This window comes from Cnephaeus nilssonii, assembly GCF_951640355.1.
Source record: "Cnephaeus nilssonii genome assembly, chromosome: 18".
In the NCBI taxonomy this organism is placed as follows: domain Eukaryota; kingdom Metazoa; phylum Chordata; class Mammalia; order Chiroptera; family Vespertilionidae; genus Cnephaeus; species Cnephaeus nilssonii.
This window is the reverse complement of record NC_137089.1, coordinates 3,728,977-3,750,436: the sequence shown is the minus strand read 5'-3', so window position 1 is coordinate 3,750,436 and position 21,460 is coordinate 3,728,977. Positions and strand designations below refer to the sequence as shown.

At 60.1% G+C, this 21,460-nt stretch overlaps 2 protein-coding genes across 5 annotated transcripts in view; one reads left to right on the top strand and one right to left on the bottom strand.

Moving 5' to 3' along the window:
• The window catches only part of TG (thyroglobulin), a gene marked incomplete at its 5' end in the record, with an annotated part of 161,903 nt that overhangs the window by 123,237 nt on the left and 17,206 nt on the right, over positions 1-21,460 (top strand). The window contains 2 exons of the mRNA XM_079796113.1: positions 18,377-18,541; positions 19,500-19,667. Of these exons, the coding sequence (XP_079652239.1) occupies positions 18,377-18,541; positions 19,500-19,667 (333 nt within the window). The remainder of the gene's footprint in view (positions 1-18,376; positions 18,542-19,499; positions 19,668-21,460) is intronic.
• The window catches only part of SLA (Src like adaptor), a 50,495-nt gene that overhangs the window by 27,550 nt on the left and 1,485 nt on the right, over positions 1-21,460 (bottom strand). The window contains exon 1 of one of the 4 annotated variants that reach the window (XM_079796116.1): positions 4,832-5,317. The exons of 1 other annotated variant lie outside the window; for it this stretch is intronic. The gene's annotated coding sequence lies outside the window, so the exon portion shown is untranslated. Of the gene's footprint in view, positions 1-4,257; positions 4,281-4,525; positions 4,546-4,831; positions 5,318-21,460 lie in introns of those variants that run through there. 2 more of the 4 variants (XM_079796118.1, XM_079796119.1) reach the window with 2 other exon arrangements.

The window sequence follows — 21,460 nt, the reverse complement described above, 5'->3', positions numbered from 1 at the left end:
TATTTCACCCCTGCTGCTTGGAAACTTTAAGAAAGATCCCCTGAAACTCCAAACATAAAATAGAGAAAAGCAGCTGCTGGCTGGGGCGGAACCAGCGCTCCTGCCTCCTGGTACGACAGCCCAGTCCTAGGATGTCAGAAAGCACCGATGGAAAAGTAGCCACTTGATGCCCTCATGGTACGAAGAAAAGGCTCAGAGAGGGCGAGCCACCTGCTCAAGGGCACTCAGCTTGCGCGCGCTCTGTAAGTGTGCCCGCCACACAGCTGGTGCCCGTCCACCCGCTGGACCCTCGGGCCGACACGCGGGCCCTGAGCCTGTCCTGACCCCCTGCCTCTGGTGCCCGGAAGGGGATCTCCTCTACTTTCAGGCCGACGGGGAGGCTCGGCGTTCCCCTCAGGCCTGGGGGGATGTGTCCTATAAAACGCTTTAGGGTGGTTTTAGGATGCCGTAGGAGGAAGCCGCTCGGGGCCAGTTGGTGCCAGGGAAAATGTCAGTGTTCCCCTTGTGAAACCGCTACACTTCTTCCCATTGGTCTTATTTTTAAAACGGGCACAGCCCTCTCTTCCCTGCTGGGCTCTCCTGTGAGGATTAGCGAGCAGGGGTCCCAGGATGAGCACGCAACGGGGGTCTCCGTGGCTGTCCCCACGCGGACGGGCGCATGCCCAGGGCAGTGCCTTCGCTGCCCAGACCTGGCGGGAGTCTGTCAAGTGGTGTCTGGCTTCCTACCTCATGGAAATCAGAAGTAACCCTCCCCCCCCCGCCATTTCTTTCTTTCCTAGATCAGCTTTTCATTCAAAGAGGCCCCTCCCACCCACCACACAGGGCCGGTGGGCTCCAGTGCCACCCTGTCTGTGACTCTGCTGGACCCCGAACACATTTTCCGCCCAAAAACCCTGGGGAACGTGGGGTTAGACCCCAGGCCGGGTCCCCGACACCCGCATCCCCTGCCAGCCGGCTGGCGTCATAAACACTGACGATAAGAAAACAGCCGGAAAGACAACTATTTTGAGGCTAGATCGCACCCACACACAGTCCCACAGCGTGGGAAATCAGGGAGTTCCAAGCGGGCCTTTTCTTCTCATTGCCAAGGGGGGTCCCGGGAAAGGCAGGGTCCGTCGGAAAGGAGGCGGGTGGGCAGTCACGTAGAGCGCCGATGGCCGCGTGGACCTCGGGGCCTGGGGACTGCCCCGTCTGTGATTTGCTTATTCGATCACATTTCCCGGCAAGACTTCACTGTGCTTGGTGCCACGCATACACACCGCCAGCGTGGCCCTAACGGCATCCGGCGAGATGGAAACCTGGCGCTTGCCTCCTGGGAGCCTTTGCCTGCGCCGAGCCTCCTGCCCGGGGCCCCGGGTGAGGCCGGGGCTGCTCTTTCTCTGCTCGCCTCCCCTCCTCCCTCCTCGGACCCCTGACGGGCCCTCAAAGTGGGTGATCCTTTCACCAAGTGTCTGTGCTTGCCATGGCTTGATGAGTGATGAGCTGCCGTGAGGACCGGTGTGTGCGTGCCCGTAAGGAAATAGACACCAATCGGTGACAACCGAAGGGTCATTCTGCCCGGAGAGACCTCCCCTCTCATGGAGCCCTTTGAATGGCAGGAACCGAGGTCCCCCAGTCGGTAAGAGGTGGAGGCAGGGTTCGAACCCAGGCGCGTGGCTCCAGAGCCCGGCTGGCCCCTCCCTACCAGGCTGTCGGGCAGAGGGCGTGGAGGGAGGGTTGCGGACGCCGGCTGTCCTCTGTTGTGACAAGCTCACGCTCACGCGGCCCCTCCTCCGCGTGCAGAGGCCATGTGTGTGATAGACACCCAGCGGGCGGAGCCAGCGGCATACTGACCGAGGAGTGCGTGGAGGGGTGGGCCCTGACGCTCCCGGCGCCTGGGGCCTGTATTTCAGAGGATGTGCATTTTCGGCTGATTGTCCGTGTGACTGGGAGGGGGTGCGGAGGGGAAACGGCCCATCTGTAAATCAGGAAGGAGCGTGGCCGCTCCCGTGGTTAAAGGGATAATTAAGCCGACCAGACCTCCCTGACGAAGCTGGTTCCCCTGCGCGCTCTGTTTTGGGGTCTGTGCGCCCCCTCCATGGTGCACAGCTCCGTTTGTCATCACATGTCTATCTCCCTGCGTGTTAAAAGCCCCAGGTGGTACACTTCCTGAGAACACAGTCCATGCCTTGACATCCCTCGATGAAAAGCCACGACCTGGCAGGGGCCCGGCACACAGCACGCGCTCCCTCGGTCCGGCTTAGCGGTTGGAGGTACCGTCTGTCGGTGAAGTGCCCGGCGCAGGGCTGGGCTTCCAGGGGCGGCCGGACCCTCGGAAGGTGGTCCTTTCCCCGCTAAGGACAATCGGGGGGGATGATCCCCACTTTCTTTCGAAGCTCCGCGTCTCCTAGCTTCGCCCCCAACACCCCTGAGCCCTCCTCTGGCCACAGCCTCAGCCGCCTGGAAGGTGCCAAGGAGGGCGCTGTGACTTTGCAAAGCGGTGTGACAACAGGAGTGAGCCGCTGAGCCGCTGAGGCCTCACAGTTTCTGTCTGTGGCTCCGGTGACCGTCATGAAACCAGCCCCGCCCTCCCTCCCCCCACCCCCACCCCTGCTCGTTCCCAGCTGGGAGGAAGTGGTTTGGACCCAGTGTACTTACTGCCTTGGAACATTCAGGGAGGAGCGAGAGGGGGGAACTACAGTCACATGGTATGGCCTCAGTGCATATTTCTTAGCAGAAGGGATGGATGGGTGGTGGATGGGTGATGGATGGGTGATGGATGGGCGATGGATGGGCGACGGATGGATGGATAAAAGTACTAACAGGGCCCTCAGGTCGCTGACAAGAACCCAATGGTCTGGCCCGACACGCTGGAAATTCCTAACGAGAATTTTAAGCGCCAGCCTCTCTCACAGCCGGCGGGCGTAAATTCTTGCTGCGTGTCAAGTGAAAAATGAAAACCCAGCAGCGTTTCTGAATGCAGGACGCTGGCTGGGGTTTCCCAGAATAAATAATTTCCAAGTCTTTGAGAAGCGCACTCCCCCTGGAAATAATGCTGCCAGCTCTCAGCACTCCGAGGGGGAGATGCTGTCTGTGTTAGGAAGCTGATTTGGTTGCCGCCGTGCCAGCCTACCCACGCCTGCCTCCTTGACCGCGTCAGGTGGAGAAACACGCAGAAACGAGCACTGAGAGACGCGGAGAAGGCGTGCAGTTGTGTCGTTGGGTCCGGGGCGGTGAACACAGCTCTTACCCTCCACTGCCCAGAGCCACCCGCGTGACTAGGTGTCCCTCAAGGGCCCGGGTGAGGGATGCTGAGAGTAGCCACTCTGCCGCCCTTTAGCACTGAGCACCTCCTGCCTGCTGCATGTGACTTAGCCTGGTTACAGACGCATGAGGAGGCCGGTCTTCCTTTTAAGAAAAGGAAACTGACACCCAGAGAGGCAAAGCGACTTGCCCAGAGTCACACAGCTCACTGGCGGCTGAGCCAGATGTTGGCCGAGGGGGGGGTGGGGGGAAAGCGGGGGGGTCACTGACTTAGAGGCTTTCCAGGAAGCAGTCTCGCTGCCCTGGTGCTGGATGTGTTTAAGACGCAGGAGCCCACACAGATGCCAGTCTGTCCGTTCCACGGGATTTTAGGGTTATCCGTAGCCTGCTTTTCAGAACGCATCGAGCATTCCTGAATAGCATGCTCCTCGCTGGAGAAGACCACTTGCAAGAGATTTTGCCAGAACTTTGACCTGGGCTCACCGTTCCAAACGGGAAAGGTCCGCAGCCCCAGGGAGAGGCTGCCGCCCAGCATCGCACAGCGAACCACAGAAGGACCCTCGTTTTTGCAGGACGCGGGGTGTGTCTCTCCTGAAGCGAAGCGCACTGCTCCAGAGACACGCTTTCCCCCTCCCCACACTGGCTCTCCCTGGGGCTCTGCCCACCCACCCCTCTGTCCCGAGAGCCTCTCTCTGCTGTGAGACTTGGACAAATCACCGAACCTCTCTGGGCCTTGTTTTCTTATTTGTCAAAAGCAAATAATAATCGTAACCTTGGAGAATTACGCTGAGGATGGCAGGACAATAGTTTTTCAGGCAACACACCTTCCCCGCCTCTCGGCACGGCGGACACCGCCCCTTCCCTCTCCCATGCGAGACCCCAATTCAGGACATTCGCGCCCAACGCCATGGTCGCTTCCCCGACAACCAGGACTTCTGGACACCTAGGCACCTCGAAGAATGTGGAGTGTGCCACATCCCCTAGGGATTCTAGTTCTCCCAAGCCTCTGCTCACCACACCCCGGCCTCGCTGGCATTTTCCCAAAGACGATCCTCACAGCCACGCTCCCCGCAGCCGTGGCGGGATCACTCAGCCTCTCGGGGCTCCTTGCGTCCTCAGATGTCACCACTCCTCACTGGCCGCGTTCACCGAGCCCCTCCTCTGTGTCCGCACTTTGCATATGCCAGCCCATGCCCTCTTCCCAGCGCCCGGGGGACGGGGGCCCAGGATTTTCACTTTCAGGAGGAGAAAATAAAGGCCTGGCGCGGTGGCAGTGAGTCACCCGGGGTCACGCTGCTGGGAGGCCGAGAGCAAGCCGGGCTGCCCGCGGGGGAAGCCTGCCTGTGCCGGCTGCCCGGGAGCGGCACTCTCCTCGGGAGGACTGTCCCAGGCCCTTCTCGGCCCTTCTGGCCAGTAACTCTGCCCAGCCCCTCCCTGAGAGCCTTGATGTTCCGGGCGCCCTGCGGGAAGCGGGGCCGCCCTGGAGACATCGCCTGCCTGTTCTCACAGAGAGAGTCTCCTCTCCAAGATTTCCGCCCCCTGCCAGCTGCTTCCCCCCACCCAGCCCCCACCACGTCCCCCAACATACCTTCAAAGGCTGGACATGGTCTCCCCGGGGAGTAGCTGGTGAGGGTCCCCGTCACGGCCTCTCCGTCAGCCGCTGCTGCTCCCGCAGAGTGAGCGGGGGGCCCGGCCTCCCCGGGGTGCAGACCGGCCCATGCTATCGAGAGGAGCAGCAGTTGCTACGCATGCCACACACTTCCTCTGCGAGGAGCGGGAGGCCGGGCGCCCAGGGCAGGTTCCTGTTTTCAGCGCGCCCAGCAGGCTCCTCTGAGGACGGCCAGGGGGCAGCCTTCTGCATGCATGTGCACAGCCTTCTGCACGCGTGTGCACAGCCTTCTGCACAAGTGTGCACAGCGCTCGGGGACATGGGCAGCTCCGCTCCGTGGCCAGCCTCGCTCAGGCTCTCCGGCGCATGTTGGCTCTAATTCAAAGGCGGAGGAGGCTCGGGGCCTGCACTCAGGGCCCCTGGAGCTGGCTGGGTCCACGGAGCGGCAGCTTCTCTTTTCTTAGTTTCCCAATGACCGCTGCTTCCTCACGCCGCCGCCAGGCCAGCCCAGCACAGAGCTTGTGGAGGGCAGGGCTCCCGGGCAGAGGCTGAAATAGTGGCACCGAAGGCCCTCTGCCGAGCGCTGCTGCCCGCAGCCTCCCGGGCGCTGCCCCCAAGAGACTAGGACGGCAGGAAGCACGGGTGTAGGTGGACGCTGACCATGAAACCGACAACTTCATGTCGCCTGTGCGATGCTTGACCAGACCTTGGGTCAAGGGAAGAGCACTAGAGAGACAGAAGGACTGGATGGGGACGGCGGGTGGCTCTCGAATATATAAACCACACGTTCGATAGTGCCGTGTCCGCGCGGATTTTCGTGGGGCTGATGGGCCGCCGTGGTGATGGGGCGAGTGTGCTGGCTCTTAGCAGACAGACACCTGCTGAGGTGCCTGGAGGCGAGGTGGCGGGTGTCTATAATTTTCAGTAGCCCACTAACAGAGAAAGGGAGAGAAAACATAAATAAAGAGGAAAAGAGAAAGACAGTAGATGTGGCAAAATGTGACTGTTGGAGGAATCTGGGTGGAGAGCATGTGTGCATTGTAGCATGTCAATTTTTCGATGGGTTTACATTTTTAAAAAAATGATAATATCTAGCCCTGGGCAGCACGGCTCTGCTGGTCGAGCATCGTCCCCTGCACCGCACCGAAACGCTGCCAGTCGGATCCCGGTGGGTCGGGACACAGGCCTTGGTTGCAGGCTGGATCCCCAGTGAGGGGCGTGCAGGAGGCCACCGACTGGTATTTCTCCCTCACATCATCATTGCTCCCTCCCTTTCCCCGCCCTTCTCTCTAAAACCAATGAAAACATATTCTAAAAATAACAATATATGGCTCCCCACCCAAACCATGCGAGTCTCAAGCAGGAAAGCCCAGGCACCTGGGGCCTAAGGGATTGTGGGTGGCAGAGGTAGAAGCTGCCGGGATGTTGACTCCCGGCAGGACCGCCTGGGCATGGCCTGCCTGGGCTGGGACGCCGGGGGACCGTGCGGGGGCTGCCTCACAGAGGCGACAGCAGAGTGACCTGCCCGGAGTCACACCGCTGGGCCTCGCACGGAACCCGGCCGGTGTCTCTGGCCGGTGACACGCAGCCCCAGCCCCACAGGGCCGCCTCGGCCGCCCGGGGAGAGTCATTTAGAAACCCCACTCGGTGTAGGTGTCGGAGGTGAATTGAAAACATCGGGGCCGCTTCTAAATTTAGAAGGCGCTCTGTACTAGAGAGATGCTTCCTTAGACAACTTGTGAAACAGCGTGCGCAGGGCACCCTGGGAAGGTAGAGAGGAAACGTCGCAGAAGACGGATGGACGGAGCGGGCCCCTTGCCTAGAAGGGGAAGCTGCCTGGCAGAGAGACGCGTCCGTCGAGTTTTCCCCCCAAATTCACACAGAGGCAGGAAGGAGGTTTGAGCTGATAGTCAGAAGGCACCAGCTTTGTGGCAACTTTAAAACAAACAAACAAAAACACATTTGCCCAGAATCTGCTGTGAGTTAGTCTAAATTTATTCCCTTATTTAATCATTCGTTCAATGAAACTTCTTTTGTCCAATGAATCCAGCTGTGCACAGAAAACCAGCAAGAGCCTCGCTTGAGTGGAGCTTACTTTTTGTGGGGGGAGCCGTGGGATAAAGATGGGAATGCGGCCGCTATCGGCGATGGCGACAGCGGGAAGGCGAGGAAATGGTTAATAAGACAGAGGGGCCCTCCTGCAGGGGTGGCGCAGTGGTTGAGCGCCGACCTATGAACCAGGAGGTCACAGTTCGATTCCCAGTCAGGGCACATGCCCCGGGAGTTTTCCCGGCCCCACAGGAGCGGGACATGCACGTTGGAGTCTGGAACAGGAGGGGGGTTCGAGACATTTGGGAGCTGTGTGATCTTGCAAAGTGTTCTGCATCTCTCTGTGCGTCTGCGTGGTGTTGCTCTTCGCATCTCCTTCCTAGATCTGGAGGGTCCACAGGAAATGGTGTCTGACCAGCTAGCATGGTGCAAGGCACAGAGCGGGGGTCCTGGGGACGGACGCCACTCCCTTTCCTTTCTAAGTGGAGCATAAACTCACTCAAAACATGTGAGTCTCAAGCAGGAAAGCGCAGGCCCCTGGGGCCTAAGGGATTGTGGGTGGCAGAGGTCGAAGCTGCCGGGATGTTGACTCCCGGCAGGACCGCCTGGGAATGGTCTGCCTGGGCTGGAACGCAGGGGGACCGTGAGGGGTCCCCAGTGAGGGGCTGGATCCCCAGTGAGGGGCGGGCAGGGCACGTCTCACGTATGACCCCTGAGCCTAGCACCGAGCCTTGCCCCAAAGAGGTGATCCATAATTAGCCATCGAACGAGTGAATGACTGAGGGAGTGAAGGAATGCAGGTGAGGGGTCTGCCTTCTAAACAAGAGCCCACACTTTGTGGCTATTGCCTTTTCCCTGGGGAAGATGAGCGGCTCACCCTGACCCTCCCCGGGGGCCATCAGACCCCACTGCTTCTCCAGACACGGGAGTTCATTCGTTATTCGGGAGCCACGTCCGAAGCTGGGTGAGGGGGTCCGTGTGGCTGAGCCGAGGCCTCCAGCGGGAGCGGAACCGACATGTGTATGTCTCCGGGGCCTGCGTGTGTGTCTTCGGGAGGCCTCTCGGCACCGAGTGTTTTCGGGAGGAGAAGCAGAAGCTTCGTTTCCACTGTCCAGCGCGGCCGGGGGCGTTGCACAAACTTGTTGATGCACTAGAGCTGTCCTCTTGCTCAACCCACCCGCTGCCTCCACCGGGGAGGCCACCCGGCTGCTCAGCTTCCGGAAGGAGCTGGAGGGGTCAGCGGGCCTCCCGGAGCTGGGGAAGGTGGCCATTGCAGCTTTGCACCTTGGCAATGTTTGCCTCCTAGCTTCCTCTCGATGCACTCGTGCACAAACCCTTTTACATCTGACTCGGCATTCTCTTATTTAAACGAATCTTGTACTCGGAGAAGATTCCCTACATCTGACTCGGCATTCTCTTATTTAAACGAATCTTGTACTCGGAGAAGGGGAGCCTCAGGCCAGCAGGAGGCCACGCTCTGGGAGGACAAGGGCGCCTGGGAGACGTGTCCTGCCTTCAGAGCTCCGTGGACAGGGCCAGGGATCACCCACCCGCGTGTCGGGGCAGCGTCGTGGGGGGTCCAGTGAGGAGGGAGCCGAGGGAAGCGGCTCTCAAGGTTGCAGTGGCCCCACCACGCGGGGGAGGGGTGATGTCCAGCTCAACCTTGAACTTGAGCGGAGTCCAAGTTCAGGCTAGACGTTTGGCAGTGCTGGCCAGGACGTTCCGTTGGCGCCTTCTCGTTGCTGTTTGTGTGGGGTTCCTTGTGTTTGTTTTTTGGGGTGACTTCGGTTGCATCTTGTCTGGAGTTGGAAGTGGTCCGCCATCATCTCTTATCCTGCCCCTTGTGGCCCCCTTGCTCCTCTCGAACGCACCGGGACAGGCTGATGACTGACTCTGCTCAGGCCAGTCCCGTCCAGCCCTGGCTGCCCCGCTGTCCTGGGCGTTTGCACGGATTCCTCCGCGGGTCCTTGCTGCCCAGCCCTGCCTCCCCAGTGGCCTCCCCAGTGACCTTCCACTTCCTCCTAGTGCCTGGGCAGGCGCTGCTGGGTTTACCTCTGGGTTCTCTTCGCTGTTCCGTGGACCTGCACGGCCGTCCCCTCATTTAGGATCTGCCAGAACCAGGGGTGAGGGTCCTGCGGGGGTCCCCTCGGGCTCTGGTCCTTTCCCGTCACCCGCGCTCCCTTAACCCCTGCAAAAGGTGGGGTCAAGCTCCCCGGCTTGCCCTCTGCCCAAAGGCGAGGCTCTCCAGCTGTCCAGCGGCCTTGCGGCACTGGTGGGGAGGCGGGGAGCGCGGCCGCCTAGCCTTCTGCCGGAGCGGCCTGCCCTGTCCCGAGGCACGGAGTTTGCTGGCCCCTTGGGTTCCCAGCAGCAGAGCAGACACCGGGGGTCTGTGGTGACTTCCTAGCTCAACTCTCTTCTCTCCAGCCCACGGGGAAGGGGCCTCCGCCTGCTGCCTGACGTCACACCCCAGCTGCTCGGTCCAGTGCCCGACAGTGGCAAGCTTTGCATATGCCCCTTGTCACTAACCACATGCACCGATTGTTCTACTAGTATGGACATTCTAAATGTACAAATGCTTTTTATAATAGATCTTTATTGATTTCAGAGGGGAAGGGAGAGGCAGAGAGAGGTAGAAACAGCATTGATCAGCTGCCTCCTGCACGCCTCACACTAGAGATCCAGCCCACAACCAGGGCATGTGACCTCCTGGTTCAGAGGTCAATGTTCAACCACTGAGCCAGGCCGGCCGGGCTGTCAAAATGTTTGTAAAGGATGAGACTACTCCCCACTTACAAGTAAACATTCTAGCATTTTCTTCCTGTGCCCTGACGCATTGCCACGGGCACCGCATTTGGGAGACCAAGACGTGAACAGAACCATGCGGGAGGAGACAGGCCGCGCTTCTAAACAAGGTTCAGAGGGGATATGGAAACACGCGTCTTATCTCTCCTGGTGCACACACACAGCCTGTCTCTGGGAAGGGCACAGAGAGCCTCGAGAACTCTGCTGGAGAAGAAGATAAGAGCCAGTTCCCACGACAAGATAACTCCGAGCCGGGGCTCTGGGTGGTGCCACACCCCACGCGGGACTCTCCCGACACCTCCTTCCCCACCTCTGTGCTCTGAGTTCCAGAAACTGAAGCTCCGGGAACAGGGGCTGCTATTTCCTCGATGAGTGACAGGAGCACTAGCGCCTTCCGGGGCCCGAGCAGCCATCACATACTCACCAGGAAGCAGGGGTGACGGGAGGGGGACGCAGAGGGAGCAGGTGTAAAACATAAAAAGGGCCCTGGCTGGTTTGGCTCCGTGGAGAGAGCAGCGGCCTGTGGACTGAAGGATCAAGGGCACATGCCCGGGTTGTGGGCCCGATCCCCAGTGGGGGGCGTGCAGGAGGCAGCCGATCAGCGATGCTCTCTCATTGATGTTTCTCTCTCTCTCTCCCTCTCTGAAATGAATTTTAAAAAAATAAATAAATAAAATAAAAGGAAGAACAAAAAAGCCTGTAGATTACACACTTCCTTAAGGCCCTCCCCGCCCAGCTGGCAGGCGGTGGGGGTCAAGGAGGTGCTGGATTGTCCCTGGTCCCCGGGCAGCCCCCAGCAGCGTAGGCGCGGGTGTCCCGGGAGAGCAGCCCAGCCGCTGGCCAGAGAGAGAGCAGGCCTCTGCGCCGGGCTTCCCCGCATGACCGCGGCCAGGTCTGGAAACCGCTCTGCCCTGGTGTCCTCATCGCGTAAAAGCAATAGCGCTGAAGCACGCTGTCCCCGCGGCCTGGGCTGCAGCCGCACGAAGGGAGGTGAGGGCTGAGATGGAACACGTGGCATGGCGTGGTGTGGCGTGGCATGGCATGGTGCAGCTCCCCTTTGGTGCCCAAATACTTCTGGGGGACAGGCCTTTTCACTTCTGACATGAATCTGTTGTCGTTATTTAAAAAAGACCATGCTCGCCCCGCTGGCACGGTTCAGTGGTTGAATGTCACCCCATGAACCAGGAGGTCATGGTTCGATTCCCGGTCAGGGTACATGCCTGGGGTTTCGGTCTCAGTCCCCAGCGTGGGGCGTGCAGGAGGCATCCGAGCACTGATTCTCTCTCATCATTGGTGTTTCTATTTCTCTCTCCCTTTCCCTTCCTCTCTGAAATCAAGAAAAAAATATTTTTAAAAATAATAAAAATAAAGAAGACCACGCTCAACGTCAGCCTTAAGGAAATTTAAAAGGGCGCCGTCTATGTACCATCGCCGGGAGGGGTGTGGCATTGTCAGCCAGGGTTTATTTCTTTACCCGCCGAACCACAGCTGGTTACACGCAAGCACACGGGCCGCGGGGGAGGGACAGGAGGGGACAGGCCAGCTCAGCTGCTTCGAAAATTCTTGGCCAAAACAAAACCTCACCCCCAACTTGATCCTTAGGTGGGAGAAGGCTTCCCTGTTTTTCAGTTTAGTCTGAGTCACAATCACATGATGAATAATAATAACCGACCTCTGTACAGTGCTTTGCAGGTTATATTTTTCAAGTCTGTTATTTCATCTAATTTTTGCAAGAACTCTGTGACATATCGGCTATGATGCTGATGATTGCTCTTGCTTATTGGAAAGCTAATGGCTGTAGGCCCTGTCCACGTGACCTCATCAATTCATCTCCACAGTGCGTGTCCTTCTCCCCCTCATGGTACCCTGAGGAGCCTGAGGCACGGAGAACTGTAACCGCTTTCCTAAGCACACGCAGCGGGTAAGAGGGAGTGCTGGACTTGGCCCCGGGCCGAAGGGCCCTGCGGCCCACGCTCTGGATGCCACAGCCTGAGACAGCATGGTATACCCACTTTACAGATGGGGACACCGAGGCCCCGAGAGCAAAGCCACTTGCCCAGTTGTCAGCGCAGGATACAATGTGTCTAACCCCGAAGCCCGTGTCCTGGCCATTCTCCCTACAAGGGTAACCGTTCACACTGTTCAGCGGACACTTCTGAAGGGGTAGGGTTAGAATGATGGGAATGGGTTCCGGGGGCCGAGGCGGGCAGGGACTCAGCACGCGCCTGTTAGGTTCTGGGGACACCGGCACCTCCATGAGGGTCCCCTGGGAGTGTCCATACCGAGGCCCTGGGGGGAGGGTCTGCTTGGATGGTGGGCCCAGGGCTGCCGGGACGTCCTCCCTATAGGGCGGGTGGGGCTCAGACCCACACCAGCAGCAGCTCCTAAAGAAGTGGCCACCACAGAGGAAACGCTGAGCCCATCTGGACACGGGAAGCTGGTGTGTGTGTGTGTGTGTGTGTGTGTGTGTGTGTGTGTGTCTGTATGTATTTCTGTGTGTGTGTCTATGTCTGTGTGTGTCTGTGTCTGTGTCTATGTCTCTGTGTGTGTGTGTGTCTGTGTGTGTGTCTGTGTGTGCATGTGTATCTGTGTGTGTCTCTGTGTGTGTCTGTGTGTATGTGTATATGTGTGTGTGTGTCTGTGTGTGTGTCTGTGTGTGTATGTGTATCTGTGTGTCTGTCTCTGTCTGTGTGTGTGTGTGTGTGTGTGTGTGTGTGTGTGTGTGTGTGTGCTGGGGGGAGGGGGAGGCTCAGGCCTGAGGACACAGCTATCAGGCCAGGCCAGAGCCAAGGGCTCAGATCAGCTGGTGGAACAGACAGTCTGTCCTCGGGAGCCCGCCGTGCGCTGGGTCGTTAGTTACGCTACAGGAATATGTAACCAGAGGAAACATCTGGGCACGTACAGGTCATGACCACGGGATTGTTTCTGAAAGGCAGCATGTACCCAGGGAGTGCGTGTGAACTGCTCGCTGGGAACGGAGGGCACGGCGCAGGGGCCTGCATTTAAATTCCCTGCGAACGGGGCGGCCGTCACCCGGGCCGTCACTCAGGGTCGCTTTTGAAGGGCGGTGCCTCCGCCCGGGAAGGCAGGCTTTTCGGGAGCCAAGCCCCTCGATGGCCTCTGACAGCCAGGGTGACAGCTGGGAACAGGCATTTGGCCGGGGCTGCAAGGCCCTGGAGGGAACACGGCCGGGGAGCGAGCTCCATTCTGAAGGGGCCGAGCCAGGGCCAGCTCCCCTCTTTTCTTCTGGCCATGCCTGGAGCCTGGGGGTGCCCTGGAGGGGTCCCCGCAGTGCATGCCCACAGCTAACGGGGCCAGTGTGTGGCCAAGCCCCGTGGAGAACCGTGCTTGCCAAAGTGTCCGCGGAGGGAGGGTGAGTGCAGGGGGCCATGGCCACCCGCCCCTCTGGCTCGGGGCGCTGGGCTGGGTGACGGGCAGGCACGGAGCCGCTCTGAGGCGTCACACTTTCATGAAGGGCCCTGGTCAGAGGCTCCCTGGGCACAGATGGGGTCACTGTGCAGAGGGTGAGACCATGGCCTGCTGGCACCTGCCTTCTCTTTCCCGGTCTAGACAGTGAGGGGGGGGGGGGGGGAGTCTGTAAAGAAAAACACACCGCAGTGCACCCTTCCGGAGGCGGCTGGAGCGAGGGGAAAGAAAAGGGTTTAAAAACACGTATCTTTAGGGTGCAAGGTGAACTCCAGGCCCTGGGGTTAAGCAGCCCCTGATCCCGTCTCTCTCGCTTTGCTTGTCGCTAACGTTAAATGTAAAGGAGACGGGGCAGGGGCGCCCCGGAGGGGGCCGATGTGCTGGCATCTTCGAGAAGGGCCGGTTCCCTCCCTTGACTCTGTAGGTGGAGAACGCGGAGGCCCACAAAGCGGGTGGGAGATGTTTGTGGACTCAGACGTCCCCCCCGGCTGGTCTGCTTCTGAAACCCAGGCCCTCGCTCACCATATCCCCTGCCAGCCGCGCCACACCGCCCTGGGTATCATATTGTGCCAGTAAGATACCATCAGGAAAGTGAAAAGGCAGCCCGTGGCCTGGGAACGCGCGTTCACAGATCACATGTCTGAGAAGGGACGTGCATCCGGAACATGTAAAGAACGCTCACCGCTCAGTCACAGAGAGACAAATGACCCAGCTGAGCTCTGGGCCGAGGACTCGAACAACGTTTCTCCCGAGCAGGTGGACGAGCGCCCACACGCACGGGGAAGGTGCCCAGCGCCCTCCGCCATGGGGAGGATGCACATCACACTCCTGCGAGGCCCCGCCTCCGGCCCCCGGGGCTGTGACAGGGACGCACAGGGGATAGCGTGCTGGTGGGGCCGTGGAGAGCTGGGAACACGCAGGCACCGCCTGAGGGCGTGTGACAGGGCGTCGCTGCTTTAGGAGACACTCTGGCAGCTTCTCAAATGGTCGGACATAGAGTTACCTTCTGACCCAGCGATTCCGCTCCTAGGTATGCAACCGGGAGAAATGAAAACATACACCCCCCCACCCCCACGCACAGAATGGACCGGGCTGTTCACCGAGCATTATCTATAATGGCCCAAATGGGGAGCCGCCACCGCCCCGCAGCCGAGGAGGAGATAGATAGTGTGTGCTGGAGCAGTGGGACGGTGTTGAATTACGGAGGGGACGGAGTGCTGACGTGCGCTCTCTCTGGGTGACGTGCAGGGAGCCAGGCCCTGGAGGCCCCCGACGGGTGGCTCCATTTACGTGAAATTTCGGAACAGGCAGCTCCGCAGGGACAGGAAGCAGATTAGCGACGGCCCGGGGCTGGGAGGGGCTGCTGATGGACACGCGGCTGCTCTGGGACGATGGACATGATCTGAAATTAGATCGCGGTGACGGTGACAGGGCTCTGTGCGTACAACTAAAAGCCACCGACGGGTGAGCTGTAAATGGTGCACGGGACGCCACGTGAGGTGTATCTCCACGAGACCGTTTTCAAACAGGTCGCTGCAGAGGCCAAGAGCCACCGCTTAAAATGCCACCTACGTAATGCACAAGTATGCTCCCGCAGTGAAGACTGTCACCTGTACATCTTTCACGGGAAACCGTTCACATGTTACGGGAGAAGGTCACTCGGTACATTTTTATGTCTCAGGAGAAGAGTGTACCCCGTGACCCAGTAACCCTGTGGTCCGTGAGGAAGTGACCGTGACACGTGAACAGATTTGCCGTGAAGATGTGCGTCGCGGTGCTGCCCAAAGCATCACAACGCAAGGAACAAGGGCGACCACTGCTGAGCCCCTGCACCCTGTCACGCACCACGGTGTGACGGGGGGTCCTCTCCCTGCTGCCCGGCCGCGGCCCTCTGCGGAAGCTGTCAGTCGTCACGCTCCCGACCACACAGCTGCGGGTCAGAGCTGGGGTCTGCGCCCCGCCTGTCACCCGCCACGGCCGGCCGGTGCTCCTGCCTGCGCCTCCCCCCCCCCCCCCCGCCCCTCCCTCGCTCGCCGCTGAAACGCCAGATTGCACGCTGGCGCGGGGAGCAGTCTGGAACAGTCACAGGTGTCAGCCGGTGACACTCACCGTGGGCTGTGAGCTAGAGAGACAGGCTCCCAGCCGTGTCGGCACCGGGCTGCCAAGACTCACTGGGAAGGGAGGGCCCGGGCCCTGCCTGGACATTTGTCGCGGAGACTGCCCCGTCCGGATTGTGGTCAGTGACTTCGCCATGGAAGGCCTGTGAGTGGCTCCCCCTGGCAAACCCTGAGGTGTCCATTTCAAGAAAATCTGAGTGTGTGTGTGTGTGTGTGTATGTGTGTGTGTGTGTTCCCGTGACTGTGTGTTCCTGTCTGTAATTGTGTGTTTCTGAGTGTGTATCCGTGTGAATGTGTCTGTCTGTGACTGTGTGTGTCTGAGTGTGTGTATGTGTGTGTGTGTTCCTGTGACTGTGTGTTCCTGTCTGTAATTGTGTGTTTCTGAGTGTGTATCTGTGTGAGTGTGTCTGTCTGTGACTGTGTGTGTCTGAGTGTGTGTGTGTTCCTGTCTGTAATTGTGTGTTTCTGAGTGTGTATCTGTGTGAGTGTGTCTGTCTGTGACTGTGTTTGTCTGAGTGTGTGTATGTGTGGGTGTGTTCCTGTGACTGTGTGTTCCTGTCTGTAATTGTGTGTTTCTGAGTGTGTATCTGTGTGAGTGTGTCTGTCTGTGACTGTGTGTGTCTGAGTGTGTGTGTGTGTGTGTGTGTGTGTGTGTAAGTTTCTGGGTGTGCATCTGTGTGAGTGTGTGCTTCTGTCTGTGACTGTGTGTGACTGTGTGTGTGACTGTGTGTGACTATGTGACTGCATGTGTGTTGTGTGTGTGTGTGTGTGTGACTGTGTGAATGTGACTGCGTGGCTGTGACTGTGTGTGTGTGTGACTGTATGTGGCTGTGTGTGGCTGTGAATGTGTATCTGTGTGTGTCTGTGTGTGCTTGGACAGGGGACTCACCGAGGTCACCTCCCCGGTGGCTCACTGAGGTCAAGGCTCCCCGCATGTCCTGCGGCTCCGGGAGAAAGAGCAGTGCTCAGCAATTGTGGTTTTGCCCTGCACTATTTTTAAAGTTAAAAAAACACACACACAGAACGAGCGGAAACTCGTTGCCACTGAATAGCTAGGTCAGATTTAGATAAAGTACCGGCCCGGGGCCCAGGGCTTCTGGCGTGACTGGGCAGGGTGACAGGCCCCCCGCTCCTCTGAACCCTACAGAGTCCCTGGAGCCTCAGGGCACAACAGCAACACCAACTCCTCCCCACCCCACAGCAGGCTGAGGACCCCGCAGCTGTGAAGCCTGGCTATCACTCCCATCCAGATGAGGAGATAAGCCCTCCCCCCCATGCCCGCCCCTGGCCCTTGCCCAGGGCCACCTCCTCCTCGGGGGACAGGGCTGGGGCTGGAACCAGTCCTTCTGCCCCCAGAGCCCCTGCTCCTGGCAGGGCTCCGCCCAGAGCCCCTCCCCCAGCTCCCTGTCTCCACCCGAGTGCTTTCCAGTGGGGGCTGAGCCCGCTGTTGGCTCTTTAACCACCGGTTTTCCATGAAGAGAGAAGTTTTGTGCAGAAAGATCAAGGAAAACAAAATGCTTGGCGAGGAAAGTTCTCCGAGCCGCCCTGCAGTATCAGCGAACCCCCGCCTCTAACCACTTCCTCACACATCAGGAGCTCGGGCTTTTTATAGCTGGGGGCAGCGTAGAAACACCAGAGGGCCATCCCCCGGCCCCAGCCCCGCAGCCCGCCTGCCCGGCGCCCCACCGCAGCCCAGCCGCGGATCGCCTGGTCAGCTCACAATTCAGAATGTGGGGCTTTGACCTGGAGTACTTTAAGCACGCGGCTGCGCACATGTGTATGTGTGTGCATCCGTATATGTGTGTGCACATGTGGGCATGCTGTGCGAGTATGTGTGTGCATGCATGTATGCACACGTGCGTGCGTGTGTGCGTGTGTGTGTGTGTGTGTGTGTGTGTGTGTGTGTTCTCTTGAGACAGCACACGCAGTGATGCTCAGAAAAGCGGGCTCCTGCTCTTTGGAAAGCTGAACCCGGGGGCAATCATCCTGCCACCGTTCGTGGGCACCACCGCTGACCTCCCGGCCCTGGGCGGGCTGGGCGGTTATGGCCATTGCTGCTGGTTCCCACCATGAGCCCGCGAGCTCCCTCCTTCACAGATGCTGGGCTCAGAGCGAGCCCCGACGGCAGGCCCCCGCACGGGCAGCCTGCGCACACCTCGCGGCCGCAGGAGCCGCAGCCTATGGGAATGGGTTGAGGACAGGACACCATGTGGGCGGCCCAGCCCGTCTTGAGTCTGTAGACCAGGCCGCCAGCCCGGGTCTGACAGCTCAGAGCTCTGGGACCCGGTGTGGCCGCGTCAGGGTCCACCCCTCGGTCCCCCACCCCCCCACCCCGTGCGTCCTGCTCCTTCGGCTTGGGGTCTGATGGTCTGGCCTCGCCTCTGACTCAGGTCCCCCCTTGGACTTGACAGCGAAGCTGATGTGACAGTGGGCACAGCCCTGCCCCCTCGCATCCAGAACCGACCAGGTGTGTGTGCAAGGCTCGGCCTTGGAGCCGGCCACCCCGTCAGACCCTGCCTCTGCCCTGTGGCCCTGAGCAAGTTGCCCGCCTCTCTGTGCCTTGGTTTCCTCCTGGAGCCCGGCTCCCACCACCTCCGTTCTCAGAGAGCAGACGCTCGGCACCCGGGAGTGTGCAGGAGACTTGCCGTGACTGGCGGTTCTTTCAGTGACCGCGTTCCCACGGGCTTCTGGGTGGGCATCTCCTTTAAACTCCAAGTCCATCTGCTCTGAGCCGGAGGGCTTGCTAGTCACGGAGCCCCCGGATGTGGTGGCGGGACACGGAGCCATTTTTGCAGACGCCTCTCCCCGGTTCAGATCTTGGTCCCTGTTCAGCCACCATCAGCGCTTTGCCTCCACACGCAACCTTAGTTCATAGCGAAGTTGGGGGTCACCTGGTCCAGCGTGCTCACCTCCAAATGAGGAAACTGAGGCGAAGGGAGTCATCCGTTCGCAATCACACAGCATGTGGATAGGATAGCATATTGATCCATCCTAAACTCCGAATGGCTGCGGGCACCTCCGGGCAGGGTCCTGGACTCCTACGTGTAGATGAAGGCCGTGCCCTGAGGTCTCGGGCTGAGCAGGAGGAGGGAGGGAGGAGATCTCAGCCCCGTGTCTGCTCTCTCCCCAGGGTGGCTCGGCACTCTCCCCCGCCGCTGTCCTCAGCCCGGAGCGGGCGCAGCAGCAGGCAGCTGCCCTGGCCCAGGAGCTCGGCTGCCCCGCCTCGCCCGTCCAGGAAATGACATCCTGCCTCCGCCAGAAGCCCGCCAGCGCCCTCAACGATGCCCAGACCAAGGTGGGCACGCGTGTGCCGGTTGGGAAGGGACATTCTCCGAATGTTTGCAAATGGAAAACCGGGCCTGGGAAGGAGACCTGGCCCCCGCCCGAGGCCACACGCTCCCCGCCCCCAGCGCTGCGCACAGACCAGGGTGCGGGGGGCCACACGTGGGTGCTAAGGGCAGGCAGCTCTCGGGCGCTGGGGAGCCGGTGTGTAAAGTGGGGATAGCGGGTGGGCCTTGGAGGGTAGGAGACGACGGTGAGGTGACGTGTGTGAGGGTCTCGCCTGGGCGGGGACCGTGCTGAGGGTCACGGTGCTGCTGCGCGGAGCTGGCCCTGCCCCTGCGCCTGAGACGGGACAGCCGGTACTCCCTTCTCCTACCTGCCAGGACCCGGCCCCCCGGCTCTCGCTGGCCCTGACGGGAGTGAAGGGGACGCCAGCAGGGATCACTGCTGTCCCCTGAGCTGGTGGCCCGGCCCTTTCGGCAATACGCCTGGACTGGCCCCCGCCCCGGGGCTGGGCCCCAGCGTACCGATGGGAGCTCACTGGAGCAGCGGCCGCCAACCGGTGGCCCACGGATCACGAGTGGTCCGTGAGGTTCGAAAGGTTGGTGACCGTTGCACCGGAGCGTGGCCGAGGCGGATCCATTGCCCTGTGACCTCCCGCCCTGGGCCACACCCCCTCCCCATCACTGTCTCCTCCGCCCGCTCACACCGGGGCGCAGCTTACCCATCCTCCCCGGGTGTGGTCCCCTCGGCAGGGGGCTCTGGAAGCTCCCTGGACCAGCCATTGCTCAGAGCCTGACCCACCTGCCCGCCCCCCGCACTGTCCCCTGGTCGTTTTACTGATTGCCCGGTAAAGCCTCAGGTGGGCGCCGGCACCGTGCCCGTGGCAGTTCAGCGAAGCGATGCTGCCGGCTGTTTCAGCCCCGTGTCCTTTACAAAGCGTGAACAGCGCCATTCCTCTGCACCCCCAGCTCCTGGCTGTGAGCGGCCCCTTCCACTCCTGGGGCCCCGTGCTCGACGGCCAGCTCCTGCGGGAGGCTCCGGCCAGAGCGCTGCAGAGGGCGCCGTGGGCCGCGTTCGACCTGCTCCTCGGGAGTTCGCAGGACGACGGGCTCATCCTCCGGGCGAAGGCCGTGAAGGTAGGCGGGGGTGCGGGGGGGGGGGTGCGGGGGGCGGCTCAGAGGGCCTGTGGGGTGTGACCCTGGCTCTGGTCCTCAGGGTCTGACCTTGGTCAAGAGTCATTGACCGGCCCTGGCCAGTTTGGCTCAGTGGATAGAGCGTTGGCCCGCGGACTGAAGGGTCTGGGTTCGATTCTGGTCAAGGGCATGGACCTCAGTTGCAGGCTCGAGTCGGGGCGCGTGCAGGAGGCAACCAATCGATGTGCCTCTCTCACATCGATGTTTCCCCCCCCCCCACCCCCACTCTGTCTAAAAATCAATGGAAAAAATATCCTTGGGTGAGGATTAACCAAAAACAAAAAAGAGAGAGAGAGAGAGAATCATTGACCTATCGCTCACTTACAAAACAGTCGCTGATACTCTGTGTAAAGGCTCTATAGGAGGGTGGGGTGGTCACAGGGTTGGGGTTCAGAAATAAGACTCATGCAGAACTGTGAGCAGCACACACAGCCACAGCCACAGCCACAGCCACAAGCGGCTCCGGGAATGGATCGCCGTGGGAAACAGTGAGCACTGGCCAATCAGGGGCTCCGTAGCTCCAGGTCCCAGCCTGCGGACACCTGTGCCGTGAAGGATGCTCGGCCCGCAGAGAGCGGAGAGGAGAGGCAGCCGGATGGCAAAGGGGCGCTGTTCCCCTGTCCTGGCAGGGAACCCCAAAAAGCAGCCTTCCAAGCCAGTACTTTTAAACCCAAGAAAGCGGGTGCTTGGCGCCTGGCAACACGGCTCCGTGCGGCTCGTGGTCGGCCCGGCAGAGAGGGAAGAGCTGTGCGCTCATTTATCGGCCCGAACCCACTTCCGCTCCGGCCAGGCCTCGGCTCCCCTCACCAGGAGGCGGCTCATCCTGCAGGGCGCCAAGCCCACCCTCCGGCCCGCCCCGCCCTCCTCGTCACCCTGCTCTGGACGGCCCTCAGGCTGTCACCCCTGGGATGGGGACCCCAGGGCCTGGCACACAGTGAGGACACACGCGCCGACCGCGGGGCCCGGCGGCCTGGCTCTGCCGAATATAAGGCAGCCGAACTGGAATGAGCCGCAAACACACAATCGTTCATGCGGACGGGATGGCGCGTTCCCTCGCACTGTCCTATCCCCTCGGGTCTGTCTCTCCGGGACGTCGGCCTTCGGGGAAGGAGCACCGCGTGGACGGGAGAGACACACAGGGCACTTTCCGCGCAGGAGTTATTGTGGCGAAACATTGGGAGTTACTCAAATGTCCATTCGCAGAGCGACGGGTAAACGAAGGTGCCCGCGAGCCACTAGGGGTTCATGGGGACGGAGAGAGGAGGAGCCCCCTCCCTCTCGTTGGCCCGAGGGAGGCCTGCGACGGGTGTTCAATGGGAACAAGGACTGAGAATGCAGCCCTAGCTGTGTGGCTCAGTGGACAGAGCGCCGCGGCCTGCAGACTGAAGGGTCCCAGGTTCAATTCTGATCAAGGGCACATGCCCAGGTTGTGGGCTGGATCCCCAGTGTGGGGCGCGCAGGAGGCAGCCAATCAATAATTCTCTCGCATCATTGATGTTTCTATCTCCCTCCCTCTCTCTTCCTCTCAGAAATCAATAAAAACATTTATATATATATATATATATATATATATATATATATATATACACATATATATATATATATATATGAACGTAGAGCAATGTGAAATGAAGGCGGCATCCACATTTTAAAAACAGCCGCCCCGCCCTTGTGTGTAAAGACGGGAGTGTAGCTTTACGTGAATTACGTGGAAGGGTAATCTCGTGGAAAGACGC